We start from the raw sequence: 13,752 nt of genomic DNA, 5'->3' as shown, positions 1-13,752 counted from the left end.
TAAGATTATTGGTGCTTCGCTCCCCTCCCTGAAGGACATTTACACCTCCCATCTCGCCCGCAAGGCAACCTCGATTGCCAGAGATGTGAGTCACCCGGCTCACTCTTTGTTTGACCTTCTGCCCTCTGGGAAGAGGTACAGGAGCCTGCGCTCCCGCACCACCAGACTCGCCAACAGCTTCTTTCTCCAGGCTGTTAGGGCCCTGAACACGCTACCCCCTTCTGCGTAGCGTGCGGCACTGTTGCGCTATTTTCGGGAATGTCTGCTGTACGCGCACTTGCTCCTTTTTTTTCTGCTCCTCTTATTTATTTATTTATTGTTGTGTTATTTATTCATTATTTATTCAGCACGCTTTTGTTATACTTGTTTACTTGTTTGTCTGTCTTGTCACCGTGGGATAGGGGGGAACGAAATTTCGGTTTCTTTGTGTGTCTTTGGCATGTGGAGAAATTGACAATAAAGCTGACTTTGACTTTGAAGAATATAAATAAAAAGTTTGGCTTGTTTTCAACATCTCTTACTTGCTCATTTGTTGGCATAATCCGTCCATCACAGTGCAGCACCATCTGCCGAATTCCCAAACACGGTAAACTAGAATTGGCCTGCCACGAAAATGAAGATGCACCAGTTTTGTGATGAAAAGTATACAAGTATTGGAAACTGGATGACTGTTCATTTAGCACATTACACAGCCAAAGCAACGGGTTGTGTTTATTCTATTGAAATAACATTCGTTGCTCCTCACCAAGGTCCTCACTTTTCTTACCCCAAGTGTATATGCACAAAAGCCGTAAGTGGTGTTCAACAACTCTCAAACTGTGTCTAGTGTCACAAGTGGAAAATCTTACCTTGACAAGTCACTTTGAAAAGTATGCATGTGAGCCATGCTCATCAATCCTATGTGAAGGCTGATTCATGGGGATGAGCAAAGCAAAATGTAAGTAAAGCAATTTCTCAGAGACGGGATTCAAGGTGCATATTGTTGAGAAAGAGTCGAGGAGAGGCATGTTGGTGGTGGCCTCGGTAGCGCCTCACTGGACAAATAGAAATGCAGCAGGTTGTAGGAGGTCACTGCTGCAGTGAATGCAATGCAGTGGTTAAGACAGGGAGGAGAGTTGTGGAAATGTTTAAAAAGTGGTCTGGCTTGAAAGTAGATGCCAAACTAACAATTTGGGCCCATTTAGTGTTACCACAATTGGACCCAGTTGAGCACGTAAATTAATTAGCAGAGCTCGAGGGTCTCTAAATTGCTTGCATTGCAATCAGAGTCAATTAGTCATCATTCAGTCAATCAATCAAAATATGATGTATTTCACCGAGGGGCAATGTAAAATCAATGAGGAGCAGCGTAATTAGAAAAGGATGGACAAAACATCAACAGCATAAAATATACCGCTACACAACGTTTATATTCTGCATCTAGTGTATGATTAAAGGACCTCTCTGTTGGTCATTGCCACTTATCACCAAATGATTCCCGAGCGCGGCGCCGCTGCTGCTCACTGCTCCCCCAGGGGATGGATCAAAATCACACCGGGATGGGTTAAATACAGAGACAAATTTCGCCACACCCAGATGTGTGTGTGACAATCATTGGGACTTTAACTTTAACTTTTTATTTTATAGTCCTGGTCTTGAAAGTTGTCTTTGGTAAAAAAGAAAAATTCTCCCAAAATAGTCTGTGAGCAGTTTTCGAAAAGTTTGCGCATGCTTTTGTGGCAGATTTTGAAACTTCAAAAGGTGACAGCCCATTGCTAATGTTTACTTGGTGTTGTTTGTCATGAAAGTTGTAAAATGAAGTAAAACAAAACTAAGTGGAATGGACCAAGACCGAAGAAATGTAGTTTGAAGCAATCATTCTGAGTTAAAAAATGAAGGGTTTTGGTCAGGTCGAAAGAAAAGGCTTAGTCTAACCAAGATCTATCACCGCCCACCTCTGGAGCAAGGGATTCTTTCTGGAAAAAAATAGAAATGAAAAATAAAAATTTATTTAATGCTATGATGTGTGTTTGGGGTCATTGTCTCAAATATAGAAATAGACATGGATATCATGTATGTCTAAGTGTCTTACAGAGTTTTTTTAAGTGTGTTGAATTGCAAATAGTCTTCCAGCCAAGTCCCTGATGATGTATGTGCTAACTACTGTGTGAAGAGGCTTTAAGACAAGCTTTCAGACCATATTTTAGGGATTTAAATATATGCATGCATAGTTCCAAAGGTATTAACACCCACTGAGCAGAGAAATGTGGTGATGACAACTGTAAATTGGTTTCCAACTTAATTAAAACTCAAACTGCCTTCATGGAAGGCTAAAACATACTGTAATGTAATCAGTAATTATTGTTTTTAAATTCCATTTTTTTGTTTCTGTACTTAATTAGTAAACTAATTGTGTCCTTCCTCCGGCCTGTCCCTGCCATCTCATTTGCCTTTCTTAAACTATTATTCCTATCTGTCATTCATCTGCGTCACTTCATTTCCGTCCTCAATAGTCATATCCACAGATGCTTCCACCAATCCCCTTCTGCAGCAGCAGTCTCCACCACAACAGCCTCCTCCCCTTCTCCTTGGCTCCTCTGTGAGCGCTGGGGAGCATGTACCAGGTATTGGCCCGGTTCCTGGGGCCCCTGCTGCCGCTACCGCTGTTGCATCCGAGGATTCTCAAGCAGGTGCAAGTCGTACTATACCAACCGCATGTGTGCGACCAACTCACCCACTTAGAAGCTTCACAAATCCACTGCTGCCACCTCCAATGAGCACCATTGACCCAAAGGTCTACACCTCCATGCTGCCACAGTCCAGTAAGTACAAACAAGTAGTGTGTATGTTTTACCCAGGTTTATATAGTATGTAGTATACTAGTAGTGTTAGTATTAGTACCGTATTTTCCGCACTATAATGCACACCGGATTATAAGGTGTACCTTCAATGAATGGCCCATTTTAAAACTTTGTCCATATACGTATAAGGCGCACTGGATTATAAGGTGCATAGAATAAATAACTCAATGTTCCTCCAACGTTAATGCAGTGGTTCGTAACCTTTTTCCTTGTTCGCACCCCATTCAATTCACCAACCAGTTCTCGCACCCCTAACCTTAACCCTAACCCTAAATAATTATTATAATAATAATTGGTTTACTTTATAGCTATAAGGCTTAATTATCATTATCCCTAATGCCAATTAACACAATGACTTCTTGATTTCCAGAATTTTTCACGTTTTTCGGTTACCCGACCATTATCCCCGAAAAATTGTAAATTTCCCCCAAGGTATTCTCGCACCCCCGAGGAAGCATTCGGGTGCGAGCACCCCCGGTTAAGAACCACTGCGTTATTGCAATCACAATATGGTAACACTCGAAATAGTGAAAACAATAACAATACATCAATAACTCAACGTTGCTCAAATGTTAATATCACACAACACACAAAATAAACACGTAAAGCTTACTGTAATAAGTTAGTCCTCATCTACGAATCCATATTGGTCCATATAGTATAAAGCGCACCGGATTATAAGGCTTTTGAGAAAATTTGAGGTTTTTAGGTGCGCCTTATAGTGCGGAAAATACGGTAGTAGACTGCTTTCAACCTCAAAACGCAAGCAACTTTTCTTATGTTTACTGATGTGCACCAGTGCTGTTGAAAGTTCTTCGCCTTGGTTTAGGGGTTAAGTACATTGGGATTGTACATTGTTGTACAAACTTAATTGCAATGTAAACCTGTGATGGGTAATCACCCGTGTTTTTATGTGCTTGCTGGTTGTCAAACTTGCGATTTTTATGCGATTTAGTACACACAGCCAGGACTCTATCTGGGTATCTTTGGTGTGTAACGCAGACTTAGTGAGAATCATTTTAATTTTGAACTGATCCATCTCTCCAACTCCTCATATTTGTACATTGGTGGCCTCTTTCTTTGAGTGGTAGCTGCTACCACAATTCAAAGTGGTAGTTTGGTGCATATTTATAGACTTTTAACTTGGAACAGTATCCCCAAAACTCCTACTTTGCAAATGTCAATTTAATTTAAATTATTTGGAATGAACTTGTTCAACATTAGCCATATTTCTTGGCAGAATCTTATTATTTTCCTTCTGTGTCTCTTGCTGTCATTCTTTCTTATCACCCGCAGCAACGTGAACAGAAATCAATGGGCTGTGTGTGTACTTGTGTGAAGGTATAGATGCATTACGTTTCTGAGTTTTGTTGGTGTATATTACTACTGTGTGTGGGCGTGCACTTTCATTAAGGTTATGTTTACACACCCAGGTGGCCTCAGATTAACATTGATTTTCAGCTCCAAGGCGCCTTGCACAGAAAAAGAAAAACCTGCGGCGATTCTCAGCTTCTCTAAAGACCCCAAGAATGGCAATCAAAGGCCTTCACCAGCCCACAACCCTCCTGGGCGTGCCAATATATACACCATCCCCTACTCACCCATAGACCAGACAGAACATCTCCTAACGAGGGAGAATAAAGCTGAATCAAGCCAGCGCATTTATTTTTAGTCTTGTTTATGTTTATCCTGGGGTGAATGACTCCCTTGGTGAAAGATTGTTTTTCTGTTTAATTGGACTGTTGTGGAGGTGGGAGTAAGAGAACAATGGACAAAAAATTTTAAGATGAACATAATGCTGAATGGAGGGGTACCGTGAAGCACTGGTTAGCAAGTCGCCTCAGTTCAGATGTTGTAGGTTCGATTCTAGCTCCGGCCTTCCTGTTTGCAGTATATATGTTCTCACTTTGTATTTTGGTTTCCTCCGGGTACTCCGGTTTCCTCCCACATTCCAAAAACATGCAGTGTCGGCCCACTGAGTGCTCCAAATTGTCCAAATTGTAGTTGTGAGTGCGAGTGTGAATGGTTTTTCGTCTCTGTGTGCCCTGCAATTGGCTGGCAACCATTCAGGCTGTCCCACGGCTACTGCCTGATGTCAGCTGGAATAGGCTCCAGCACGCCCGCGACCCTCCTGAGTACCGTATTTTCCGGACTATAAGTCGCTCCGGAGTATAAGTCGCACCAGCCATAAAATGCCCCAAAAAGTGAAAAAAAAAGATATATAAGTCGCTCCGGAGTATAAGTCGCATTTTGGGGGCAATTTATTCGACAAAATCCCACACCAAAAACAGTCATGAACGAGCAACAACAGGCTAAACGATAGCAACAACAGGCTAAACGATAGGTATGCTAACGTGACAAACACAAACAAAGAGCTGAGAACGGGCCTGACGTAACATATAGAGTGATTAAGGACAACTATTACATAAATAACATGTTTATAAAACCATCAGTGTCACTCCAATTCATTAAATAGCAACAACAGGCTAAACGATAGGTATGCTAACGTGACAAACTCAAACAAAGAGCTGAGAACGGGCCTGACGTAACATATAGAGTGATTAAGGACAACTATTACATGAATAACATGTTTATAAAACCATCGGTGTCACTCCAATTCATTAAATAGCAACAACAGGCTAAACGATAGGTATGCTAACGTGACAAACACAAACAAAGAGCTGAGAACGGGCCTGACGTAACATATAGAGTGATTAAGGACAACTATTACATGGATAACATGATTATAAAATCATCGGTGTCACTTCAATTCATTAAATCCATCGATCGTTCTTTGTCAACAATGGGTGCGCACGGCTGAGGGCGCTTGCATTTCAAAATATTCCACAGGCTCATATAACGATAGATAAACTATATTTCAAATAACTATAATACAAGCCAATAATATTATCAAACCATCCGTGCATTTTAATTCCATTAAATCCATCGATCAAATTCCTCGTCCTTTGTCAACATCGCCGCGCGTGCGCCCTGACGTCAGCCTCGTTTTCATTCCACAGATCTACTATATAACTATATTGTAGCGTTAACAAAGTACAAGGATAGACGTGGGTTTGGTAAACGGCTCTTTATTAAACAAAACAAACTTCCAAGCGTGTGGCGGCGTGGACTTCCAGACAGACGGGGCGTGCGTAATAGCCATGTCCGAGCCCCGCGCACCGTTCGCGGACAACCACTCGGCCGAGCACCGCCCCCCGACTCAGTAGAGTAGGACCGGGCGTGTGTAAAAGCCATAAAAGTTTTTCAAACCTTCTATGTCACTCCAAATCCTTAATTCCTTCAAACTCTTTGTCCTCCGTGTCACTTAGAAATGATCACCGCGAATGATGCCGGTAGTCCTTGTGTGGGCACGTTTGTATGTAAACAACCGCCGCGCCGCGCTACTGACGTCACTTGAAATAGTAATCCATTGGTACATCACGGTTCTCCAAACTTTCTTTCTGCTGCTCGATTACTGTTTTCAGCTGCATATTTTACAACTTGAAGTTTGGAACCTGCAAAATATGAGTTTCTTTTTGGTGCCATTTTTCTTAAGCCCACCCAGTTGATGAGTCACGGCCAACGGTGAAATTTAGAGCGCCCTCATCCAGTTTCGTCTGAAAATATAATTTTTTTGGTTGTTTTATCAAAGTTAAAGTCTGCTTTATCGTTGATTTTTTTTTTTTTTATATACTAAGACACGCAAAGAGATTGAAATTACGTTTCCACTATCCCTTGGTGAGATAGTACACATATGCATACAAGCAACACAAAAAAAAAACCAAGAAGGCACAAACAATGAATAAATAAGAGTGTTGAATAAATGATAAATAAACAAATAATAATAAATAATAATAATAAATCTAATAGGAGCAAAAATTGAGCAAGTGTACATACAGCAGACAGTGGACTTGGATATGGTGCTTTAAAGTGTTAATTGCTTTATTTGATGTTTTCTCTATTTTTTATGTTTTGAATATGTTCAAGATAAAGATATAAAAGCATGTGAAGTGATCAACTATACTAAAAATAACATGGGAAGTGGTCAACTATACTTGTAAGTGATGTCTTAATGATCAAGTAAAAATTTGTGAAAAAAAAAAACATATATAAGTCGCTCCTGAGTATAAGTCGCCCCCCCACCCAAACTATGGAAAAAAACGCGACTTATAGTCCGGAAATTACGGTATAAGCAGTGCAGAAAACGGATGGGCGTATAATAAATAACAAAAAGATATCTAAAAAGCACAAAGCTGGGTTTGGAATGCATAAAGAACGCTAACATAAGTAATTGTCTTCACAAATGGCCTTTCCAAAGCCCTGAGCATTTGTGGCCACGGAAGCAACCAATTTAAATGAAATCTACCAATCCTATCAAGAATGGTTGAATACCCCACTAGAATTGTGCCAGAACCCTGTTGATTGTTGTCTGGTGGTGCTGAATTATCCTTACGCCAATGTTAGTTGTCACACGTATACTTGTGACCTTTTGTGCATTTGAGCGGACCAAAAATGAATTCAAAGTTGAGCAATCAATTCTCGTTTAAATCATTGACAATGTACAGTCAAAACATTGTTAGTCCACCCTTGTTTATTCAGTTTCTTGTTTTATTTTAAAGAGCTGGTGTTAAGCCATTTTCCATGGTTTTCTTGACAATAAGGAAAATCACTACAGTTTTCATATCAATATCTATGACATTGTCCTGCCACAAAAGTGCTTTCAGGTGGGATTGTTCATTATCTGCACATTTTTTATCATGCTTATCCTATTGTGTATGGCCCACAACCATTGATCCATCCAACTGTCGGCAAAAAGATTTTGAGTACACTATTCACTAATATAAATGAAGTTCATTGCCTAAACTCATTCATTCAATCATCACTCATTAATCATATTCAGCTATGATAATGTTAAGCATTTCTTTGGTTTACAGTGTACAGATGTGAATAATTAAAAACTGATCAGGAATCATACATAGACTAAGCCCAAACTTTGAAAAAACACATTTGGAAAAATCATCATGATCTTTATAAAGAATGAGGGTTAGGGTTACATAGGGTTAAATACATATGGAACCCCGTTATTGTAGACAGGAGCATGTGTGCTCAGTGAAAAAACTGTGCATCTTGATTTCCATGCCAAGGCAAGTGTCGTTAACCATTTTTGGTAATATTGCAGACCGCTTTGCATCTAACTGGGCGTTCTGGCGCGTAATGAGCGAGTTTTCTTATTACATGCCCCTGGTAGGCATATAATAAAAATAAAGTAGGCTAGAATTTCCACCAGCTAAAACCAGGCAACCCTTAGTTATGGCGCAGGTAGTGTGATGTGATTTTGATGGATTTTAATGAGTCCCAGACAGATTCTGAGATCCACAGACATGTGTAGTAGATGTCATTGAATTTAATTCTTAAATATGACAACGGTGTACATCAATCCCTCAGAATTATTGTAGAAATCAGTCCATTGAAGGAATAACTATTATAATTTTAAATATATTTACATACCCTGCTGACTACGGCACAAATGTAGGTGGGGGGCTGGTTGTCACACATGGATTTACGATCAGGGTTACAAGGTGGTCTCAAAGTGCCCACTCCACAGCGGCTAACTTTACATCATCCACATGGGGAGGTCTTTTTGCAGTTCATTTAAAATGTAATTTGCCGATTTCATAGATAAACTCCAGGGAGTCATTCCGCCATATAGACCAGGCACTTCTTATGGGCTGATTTTAAAGGAAATGAGGAGAGCCACATACTAAAGTGCATGACAAGTTGTCTGTGTTCTTTCCCACAACGGCACAAATGTTTCTTTTTATCTGTCCCCTCTCTAGTAAAATACCAAAGGCAAGAAAACAACACCCATGCCCACAGTTAGACTGTGTTTTGCGCTCGACTAGCACGAATATAGGGCCCATTGTGTAGATAATTATCAAAAATGTCTGTTAATTCGTATAGCTAAAATATTACTGTATGTGTTCCAAAAAAGAAAAGAAAATGTAAAAAAATGCCAAAAAAAACTGCAGTTTAATGCGGGAAACTCTAAGACACAACAAATGGCTGCTATGTGCATTTCATCCCACCTCAGCGGAGTGAGTTTGCTCTTATAAAGTATTATCTGCAGCATTTTGACAAATACATGGGATATTTCAGTATACATTCCCAAATCATATAAAATACCATTTTTCCTTTAGTCTTTGTTTTGTCGATAAAATAATTGTTCCAAGGGTGTGAGATAAGGTCAGGAGGTTAACAGGTTAACATACGTTAATCATTTTGGAACAATGTGCAGATTCTAACCACACGTGATGGAAATCAGTGGTCTTGCTCCCACAATCCCATGAATATCATATCAAAATGTTCATAGCTAATTAAGCTTTTATTTTCCTGACAGGCAATTGCTTATGTTTCATTTTTGTTCTTCATCAGTTTTCCATAGTCATACAGCTGGATGACAAGAGCTGTTTACATGCCTTCCCAGCATATCTCATTTCCATTTACATTGTAGTTGCCATGAATTCATAACATTGTCAGATATGGTTCAAAGCAGATATTGTACAACCTGGCATAGTTTGACAGCAGGGTTTTTATTTGAACCATCATGCAAAATGATATGACATGAACATCCCTGCTGTTGGCAAACAGCGAAAAGGATGCAAATTTGATAAAATTATACTGTTGAATGAGTAAATGGCGAAATGGTTAACTGACACAAAACATCTGTGTTTTAATTAGATTTAGGGGAAAATGGAAATCTACCGTATTTTCCGGACTATAAGCAGCTACTCTTTGTACAATCTTTGAACTCTGCGGTTTATAGGCCAGTGTGGCTTACCTATGGATTTTTCATGATTTTTATATCATATGATTGGAGCATATTTTCTTACATATTAACACACCTGTGGATTAAAGTCCAGTGCAGCTTCTATATGAACAATTTTAGCTGGTGTGGCTTATATTTGCATGTATAGTCCAGAAATTACAGTAATTAGAAAACAGTTATTTGTTTGGTACCTATAATATTGACATGACCCCTTTCGTAATATGCCCCTCTTTCTAAAATGATCAGAAAACAGTTACATTTGTACACCCTTACCCGTCACACTGAAAATAACGTTTTAGAAAAAAGTCAAACAGGGTCACAGTGAAATATTAGTAAGCAAGTCTGCATCACTGTCAAGAGGTTCTGGGTTAAAAAGTCTCCTCAGGTTTTGGCTTTCATCCATAGTCCAAGTTTTCTTTGCAAGTTTGGTTAATGAAAGAATCTAAATTGTCCATAAGTGGGAATGTGAGTGTGAATGGTTGTTTGTCAATAAAATATGTGCCACTGGTGTTTCCAAAGTTAGCTTGAATAAGATCCTGCTCAGTTGTGATCATGAGGACAAGAGGTATAGAAAACAGATGAATGGATGGATGAATGGATCAAAAAGACAGATCAAAAATACACAGAAGATTAGGACAAGGAAATACTAAACTCCTCTGTGAGCTGTTGAAGTTGACTGTGCCTTCAGAGACGCAATGATACTTTTAATCTTTTACTGGATTTACTTCAAACCATTCTCAGGATCAATAACACCCCCACCCAACCATCCTCCATCTTCACCTCATAGTGCTTTATATCTCTCAATCTTTCACCTCGGCCCAAAAAAACAGACAGACAGCACTGATGTGACCCCCGGCAGTCATTTCACACCTTCAGTCTGACGTGTCTGGTAAATATATCCACCTCTCTAGCAGACAAGCCGCCAATCTTCCCAAACCTCCACCTTTCACTGACAAATCCCCTGAGGCTCAGCCAGACACCATAAAACTGTCTTTTCGGGGTGGTGGTGGGTGGGGGGTGGGGGGGGGGGGGGGGTCTGGGTGTTCTACTGTGGAGGTGGTATAGCACTTATATTGCACAATTGCAAAGTGTTTGATTTCTAGAACTCATTTCCTCGAATTTGGTCTGATGTGCGCAAGTGTTATAAACATTTTTGTTCTGCTACATTTTGAGGTTGCTCTGATGTCCCCTGCTTACAGAATATTGGGAAATATGGTTATGGCATATAGAACTACATATTGACCAGTAATTTTATTAAACTAATTCTAGTCCCTGAAGGAAAAAATACTTTGCACATGACTGTTGCATGCATGCATGACAACACACAAACCCAAACTGTGTGTTTATGATATGCTATGCTATTGCCCACCATCGAATTTATCTGGCAGCTGACAAATAAGTGGAGTATCGGCACATTTTTCTTCCTCACTTAAAGCACTCAGTAGCAGTTCTCCTCATGGGAAAGTTTGATCTGAGATTTAAACACAGAACTCTTCTACGTACTAACCACATTTCCCTGCTCCACCTATCAAAGTGACCTTTGAATCTAAAATGTATCCATGCGACTGGATAAAATCAATATTCATTACTTTTGTTAGTAACTCTTGTGGAAAGATATCAATACGTGTCAGACAATGGACCATGATATTGAACACATACTGACTTGCTATCTTTACGATTTAGCTTGGCAGAGACTTGATGTGAACGGAAGGAATATTCCCTCATTCTTTCCGAACACACTGTGCTCACAAGGTCATTAACAATCTTGGTATGAGATCAGTCAGAGAGATGTAGTCATCCTTTGATGGACTCATGCGCTTTTATTTTATTTTCAAAAAAGAACTGCGCTGTAAACTTTGACAGAAAACTTTGCTATTAGCTGAAGGCCGTGAAGCACAACACACTTTACATTAAACATACTGGAATGTAAGTTTTATCCACTTTAAATTGTGTGAGTTTTTGTGGGCCTGCATTGAGGTACTACTGGACTGAACATTAAAGTCACTTAGTCTCAAGAAGAAGGGAGAACATACAAACTCCACAAAGGAAAGCTGGAGCCAGAATTGAACCCACAACAAGTCTGTAGCTTTCAACTCCCGTGAGGATAAGAGCTTCAGATGATGGATGGATGGATGGGTGGATGCTTAAGAATAGTTAGCTAATGAAATGCAGTGGGAAAGTTGCATTTATATTATAGTTACAGTTTGAATTAAAATCTTTATTGTCATTGAGAAACATATTTTCCAGCATATTTTGCTGCAGTGATGAATAGCATCTATTCCCTGGACAACTTCAGGTTGTTTTGTTGTGCTATGAATTTGGTTGACAGTAGGTGTCTAAATCCAACTTTATCTTTTTTGTCTCTGTAATTCATTGCAAAGAGGATTGTCCCCAGTGTTTTCTTCTTCACAGAAGCAAGGGTGGATGTCTATTGATCAAAATTTGAATGAATGCTGTGCAGGGAGAAGAAGACAGGATTCTGAACACAAGAGGCCTAGGGATGTGTTGAGCCGTCAGGGGGCTGTGCAGGTTATCAGCAAAAAGAGAAAGAAAATCACCACTATTCGGTCTCTGTTTTATGTCTGTGATTGTCAATCATTATTTTGTCACATGTCCCTACTTGTGCTTTGAATATCTAAGTTTGACAGAGTATTTGTTGCAGAACACGAAGGCTTTAAAATGTACTGTGCATTGATTTTCATGAAACTGTAGTTAGCAGTTATGACACACCCGGTCAGACAAATCTGAAATTGTGCTCTGGAAGATGGAAGGTCGATAACGGGTTGATAATAGACGGGTAGGCTGGTATATATGTGGATAGATGTTAGGGGTGGGAGAAATAATTGATGTAGAGTGGATTCCCGCCATGCGTGGAGGCTAAGGCCTGATCCTGACCAATTTCCACGCAAATTTCCCATTAATTAATACTCTCTTACAAGTGATGATAATGGGATTGGGGTCTGTGCATGTAATTGTCCACGTTTTGAAAAATTGCATTTTTCTATACGCTGTCTTTAAAGGGCTTGCCCACACTAATCATCCCAGCATACATTGTCTTTGTAACGCACTGAGTCGCAATTTTGAGAAAGCCTTTATGTTCCATCCATGCACTGGAATGTATAAATCAATAATCTTTCTAGCACTGTGTTTGTATTAGATAAATTACCAATATGATAGCAATCCCAGTTAGTAACAGTATGCACATGAGGAATTGTATTTGTGTTACTGTGAACATTTCCAGTTTTTTAAGTTTTTGTTTTTTCAAAAAAATCTGTGTTTGTCATTACTAGCGTCAAACGAACACAAACCGAGAAATGTACTGGCTGTCTGCCCACCGTCAAATCTGTGTTCACAGATGAATTGGTAGATGGTTAGTCGGTCAGACAAATTACTGCAGGGCTCAGACTTCCGTTTCTTGTTTGATGGTCCACTTAGTCACTTATGAACATCGCTATTTAGATCAATCAATGTCAGTTATGTGTAATCAAATCAAACTGACCCTGCCCATACATTCAAGGACCTCTGCGTTCAACAGCAGAGAGCATATTGTTCACTAAATTAGTGGCAAGATGAGGCTTGACAGTTCAATGGAATAGTGGTTAGTATGTCTGCCTCTCGGCCAGGGACTGGGTGACCATAGCGAGTTTCGGTGTTTTCCCAAAAGTCCAGTCCATTTGGGCGCAGACCCAGGCACATCACGGCCCCTCCAATCAAATCACTCATTGATGAATATTCCCAGGCTAAGTGTTGAATCCAGCCCACAGCCAAAAGGTTCTAGGATAGAAACTTGGCTGAAGCCTCTTGAATGGAGTGTACATATACATCACTCCATGTGCTTTTTAAGGACAAGCAGTATAGGCAATGGTCACTCTTTGATGGAAACAACTCTGAAACAATCCCACATCCTACCTTGATGAATGAAAGCTGAAAATCTTCATTGACTACCTATTCTGCTTTCTTAAATGGCCTGTCTCATCTCTTCCACAGACATGACATAGTGCTGCAGTGGCGTACAAAGGTCATGGTGATGCTTGGGGGAAACTCCTTGATTGCATGCCTCACCCCCAATGCATATTCACAGTTAGG

The 13,752-nt window shown here is 39.9% G+C and overlaps 1 protein-coding gene across 5 annotated transcripts in view; it reads left to right on the top strand.

Moving 5' to 3' along the window:
* Positions 1-13,752, top strand: part of dcc (DCC netrin 1 receptor) — a 260,988-nt gene that overhangs the window by 233,068 nt on the left and 14,168 nt on the right. For 4 of the 5 annotated variants that reach the window (XM_049737164.2, XM_049737161.2, XM_049737166.2 and 1 more), the window contains exon 27: positions 2,493-2,801. The exons of the other annotated variant lie outside the window; for it this stretch is intronic. In XM_049737164.2, coding sequence (XP_049593121.1) covers positions 2,493-2,801 — 309 coding nt within the window. The remainder of the gene's footprint in view (positions 1-2,492; positions 2,802-13,752) is intronic. 5 annotated transcript variants of the gene reach the window in all.

Source organism: Syngnathus scovelli, chromosome 13 (genome assembly GCF_024217435.2).
Source record: "Syngnathus scovelli strain Florida chromosome 13, RoL_Ssco_1.2, whole genome shotgun sequence".
Classification (NCBI taxonomy): domain Eukaryota; kingdom Metazoa; phylum Chordata; class Actinopteri; order Syngnathiformes; family Syngnathidae; genus Syngnathus; species Syngnathus scovelli.
This window is presented reverse-complemented; position numbering and strand designations above follow the sequence as displayed.